Below are 4,312 nucleotides of genomic sequence, written 5' to 3'. Positions count from 1 at the left end.
TATATTATATTATATTATATTACTTGTTAATTTCCCCATGGGGATCAATAAGATATTAGATAATAAGACATATAAATATATATGTAATACGTATTGAAATTTTTAAAATTACCACTCAATTTTACTTGGAGGTAAAAAAAATGTATTTAAAAAGTTAAGTTAACATTGTTATGAAAAAAGTAAGTAAAAAGTAATAATTAAATTATTGATGTACTGATTTATTTCTTTAGGAATTACAATGATGTATATGTTGATATGTAATTTATTATAAAATGTGTATTAAGTTAACCTGAAAGGAACAAAAAACTCTCATCTCCTATTATATTATTTTATATTATATTATATTATATTATATTATATAAAATTTCCCCATGGGGATCAATAAGGTTTTATCTTATTTTAAATAGCAGTTTTTATTCACATGTCACATATCTTAACACGACATTGTAGTTGTGTATAAAAGTTAAACAAAACAAAATATTGATGCATTTATAGTTTTGTTTAACAATTAGAGTAAACTATACAGTGTTAAATATTTTACATGTTTTATGTATTGTAATCTTTAAAATGACACTTGACTCTATTTCATGTGAAGGAAAATATGTATATGTGTGTATGATATTACACACTATTTAAAATGTGTCAGGAAATATATCTTGAAAAACAAATAACTTTAAATATGTTGTATAGAAAATTAATAAATCATTTTTAAATGGCAAAATATACCTCGTAGTAAAAAGTAAATGGTGGTAAATACAATGTATTATATTATATCAAATTATATTATATTATATTATATCAAATGATATTATATTATATTATATTATGTTATGTTACTTACTAAAATATCATTGTAGTTTGTATAAAAAATAAAACTGTTATCGTATTTTTGCGTCTTTATAAATTGAAATAAAGAATATGATGGTAAATATGTTATATGGTCTATATCATAATAGTTAAATTTATAATTGTGTTTTATGTGAAGATAAATGTTTAATTTATTATAATATGTGTATTAAGTTAATGAGAAATGAAAGAAAAATTGTTTTCATGATTCTTTCTTTTAATATCATCAAATCCTGTTATATTATATTATATTATATTATATTATATTTTATGTCAATTTCATAATATATATATACTATGACAATTATACTGCATGTATTTACTATTTATACTATTTTATACTAATTTATACTAAAATTATACGTATTATAATTTTAAAAATTACAACTCTATTTCACTTGAAAGTGAATCTATAATTTATTTTAAAAGTTCAGTTAAATTTGTTATGAAGAAAGTAATTAAATTATTGATGTACTGATTTATTTCTTAAACCATTACTGTGATGTATATGGTGGTAGTGACAAGTAATTTATTATAATATGTGTATTAAGTTATTATATTATATTTAAATTTCCCCAGGGGGATCAATAAGGTTTTATCTTATTTTAAATAGCATTTTGTATTCACATGTCATATATCTTAACATTGTAGTTGTGTATAAAAGTTTAAAAATATATTTTTAAACACTATTGATGTATTTATAGGTTTGTTGCTATACTATACAGTGGTAAAATATATACAGTATTATGATCTATGTATTGTAATCTATAAAATGTCACTTGACTCTATTCTATGTGAAGGTAAATATGTTATTTATTATATGTATATTATCCCTAATATAAGAAATCAAATTTCAAATTATTGTGAAATTATAGTGAATGAAGTTTGTACACAGAAATAAAGACTTATTAAATAAATAATGTTCTTTTGTCCCCATATAACCCATCAGAGCCGGCCCGCGGCATAGGTGGTATAGCTGAACGCTGGGTCTCCATTTATCCAGAGGGGAGCCCCGATTGAGGGAAGACAAACAAATCTAAATTTATAACTTTTACTGTTTTTTTCTAATATTATTTTAATACTATTATTTCAAAACATAACAAAAAGCCCACAACATCATCAGTACATAGTGTATTGAATAGGCTGTATTTTCTGGGTGGCCTGCAGCATCACCCCCCATCATTTTGAGCTACACAGTTTTTCTTGAGTGTGATCTGCATCGCTTAATGTCAAAACATGAAGCTCTGTAGTTTCTGTGTGAGTGTATGAACACAATGGTTGGTGGTGGAATGGGCTGCGATGCGAGAGGCACCGGCTGATCTCTTTCCTATGGCACCAGATTGGTCAGGACCGGCTCTGTAACCCATGCTGCCATTAGATGCTGAGTGTGTTCCATATGAAGCTGAATACAGTAGACTGTATGTAGTGAACTCTGAGTAGTTTAGTGATCACAGTCCATGTAGTTTCCAGGATCACACTGAATGCAGTGCAGTGCTGTAAGCTGACTGTGTCAATGTGTGTCTGTGCTGCTTGTTGCTGCTGTCAACCTTCAGATGAGCCGGTAGTGAAGCCCGTGGTGAGCGTGTACCCAGCAGCATCCAGAGCCCACCTGGAGGGGAAGAGCTCCCTGCTGTGTCTGGCCTCAGCCATGTTTCCTCCTCTGGTCCAGTTCTCCTGGAAAAGACGAAAGGACAACGGTCCTCTGGAGGAGCTGCCCCCTGCTGAGGGAGAGCAGCTGGAGCTCAGAGAGCCGGGACGCACCGCCGGCATCTTGCTGATCCGTCAGCCAGAGAACAGCACGTATAAATACCGCTGCTACGTCCACCACGAGGGGGGCACAGTGGAGGCCCCAGCAGAACAAGGTAATGAAGGCTCGCTGACTGTGTTCAGCAGTGATTCAGCTTCATGTGGAGACGCTGTCAAAGAGAGCAGAGGAGCAGAGGACTGACATTTCTCACTGCAACTCCAAACATGTCACTCCTTTTGTGTTTCAGAGGTTCCAGCTCCAGCAGCCTCCTGTCCTCCAGAGAGAGAGCCAGCACACCTGCCAGCTCTGCAGCAAGCTGACTGTAAGATCACCTGCTGCCTCTCCTTCAACCACCATGTTTCCTTCAGCACTTCACCTTTTATTTTCAATGCTATCATTTAAAGTGTCTGTGTGTCTGTCTGTGTGTGTCAGTGTCCTTCCAGTCTCAGTGCAAGGTGAAGCTGCTCTGTGTGCTGTACACAGTGCTGATAGTGAAGAGTCTGGTGTACTGCTGTGGACTCTCTCTGCTGATGATCCTCAGAAACAAGGGACCGTCCACCAACTGCACACATGCTGACTGACTGGCCTTTTCTCACCATCAAATCTCATCAATTCATCTCATTCATCACTTTGATCACTATTCACAAATATCAATGATGACGTTGTGGCGACCCCTGCTGTCGCCTATATAGTAGGGTTCCTGTTAACCTGCCATTAGGGCCTTCTGGGAACACCTGGGCCCAGTGTTCCCAGCCTATAAAGCCTAGGCTCATGACTCATTCTCTCTCTCTCTTTCCCCGCAGACACCATCGCTGGGCATGTGGCGGCCTTAGGTTCTCCTTGGTTAATCTTTTGCTTGTTTTATACATTTTACAACATGCACACACCATTTATATTCTCAATGCACACCTTACCCTACTGATACTACTGATATTCACACTCCATACCTTTTGATCCTTTTGTTCTGCATAATTTACTCTACTTTTGTTAAATAGATTAATTGATTTTATCGTCACCACGGTGTGTCTTCCTATTTGTCATGGCCTTGAGAGGCAGGTTGTGACAAATTGGGGGCTCGTAAAACCTTTTTTGTTTGATACTGTCAACCTAAAAATATAAATTCATACACACACACACACACACACACACACACACACACACACACACACACACACACACACACACACACACACACATTTATATTTGCAGTTCCTCAGTATAAATTCTGTGTAGTGTTATTTTGATGCTGTTTATTTCCTTCAATTGTGACTTGTATAATAATAGAACATTAAGATGAATCATTAGCTGTCTGGTAGATGTTTGATTGTTTAAAGTATTTTCTGTTCTTGTGTTTCTTTTTAATACATTATACAGATTCAGATTTGTCAAATTCATTCAGTGTAACATTCTCAATAAAGTGTCTGTGTATTATAAACATACTTGTGTTCATGTCTAAATCCTTTGACCCTTAACTTGTGATCTCACTGGTGGTGACTTTGTGGAGAACATTTAGAGTCGTTTTTACGTTCCAGTGTGGACAGAGATATTTAGTAAAATGAAGGTCATGTGGACAGATTGTTTCAAATTTAATTTTTTAAAAACTGCGGTTACTTCGTATCTGTGTGGACGTGTAAAACGGAGCGTTTGAGAAACGATGGCGTCCTCTCCTCATTTAGCGCCCATTGCTGCTTTGTGTAATGAGCGGCGGACTATTGGCTT

General features: G+C 34.6%; 1 protein-coding gene across 1 annotated transcript in view; it reads left to right on the top strand.

Moving 5' to 3' along the window:
- LOC141776379 (immunoglobulin kappa light chain-like) overlaps positions 1 to 3,661 on the top strand; it is a 6,025-nt gene extending 2,364 nt beyond the window's left edge. The window contains exons 4-6 of the mRNA XM_074649898.1: positions 2,400 to 2,708; positions 2,841 to 2,915; positions 3,026 to 3,661. Of these exons, the coding sequence (XP_074505999.1) occupies positions 2,400 to 2,708; positions 2,841 to 2,915; positions 3,026 to 3,174 (533 nt within the window). The 3' untranslated portion in view covers positions 3,175 to 3,661. The remainder of the gene's footprint in view (positions 1 to 2,399; positions 2,709 to 2,840; positions 2,916 to 3,025) is intronic.
- Positions 3,662 to 4,312: the final 651 nt, after the last annotated feature.

This window comes from Sebastes fasciatus, chromosome 11 (assembly GCF_043250625.1).
Source record: "Sebastes fasciatus isolate fSebFas1 chromosome 11, fSebFas1.pri, whole genome shotgun sequence".
NCBI classification, from domain to species: domain Eukaryota; kingdom Metazoa; phylum Chordata; class Actinopteri; order Perciformes; family Sebastidae; genus Sebastes; species Sebastes fasciatus.
Note: the sequence above shows the minus strand (reverse complement) of the source record. Positions and strands in the feature narration are given on the sequence as shown.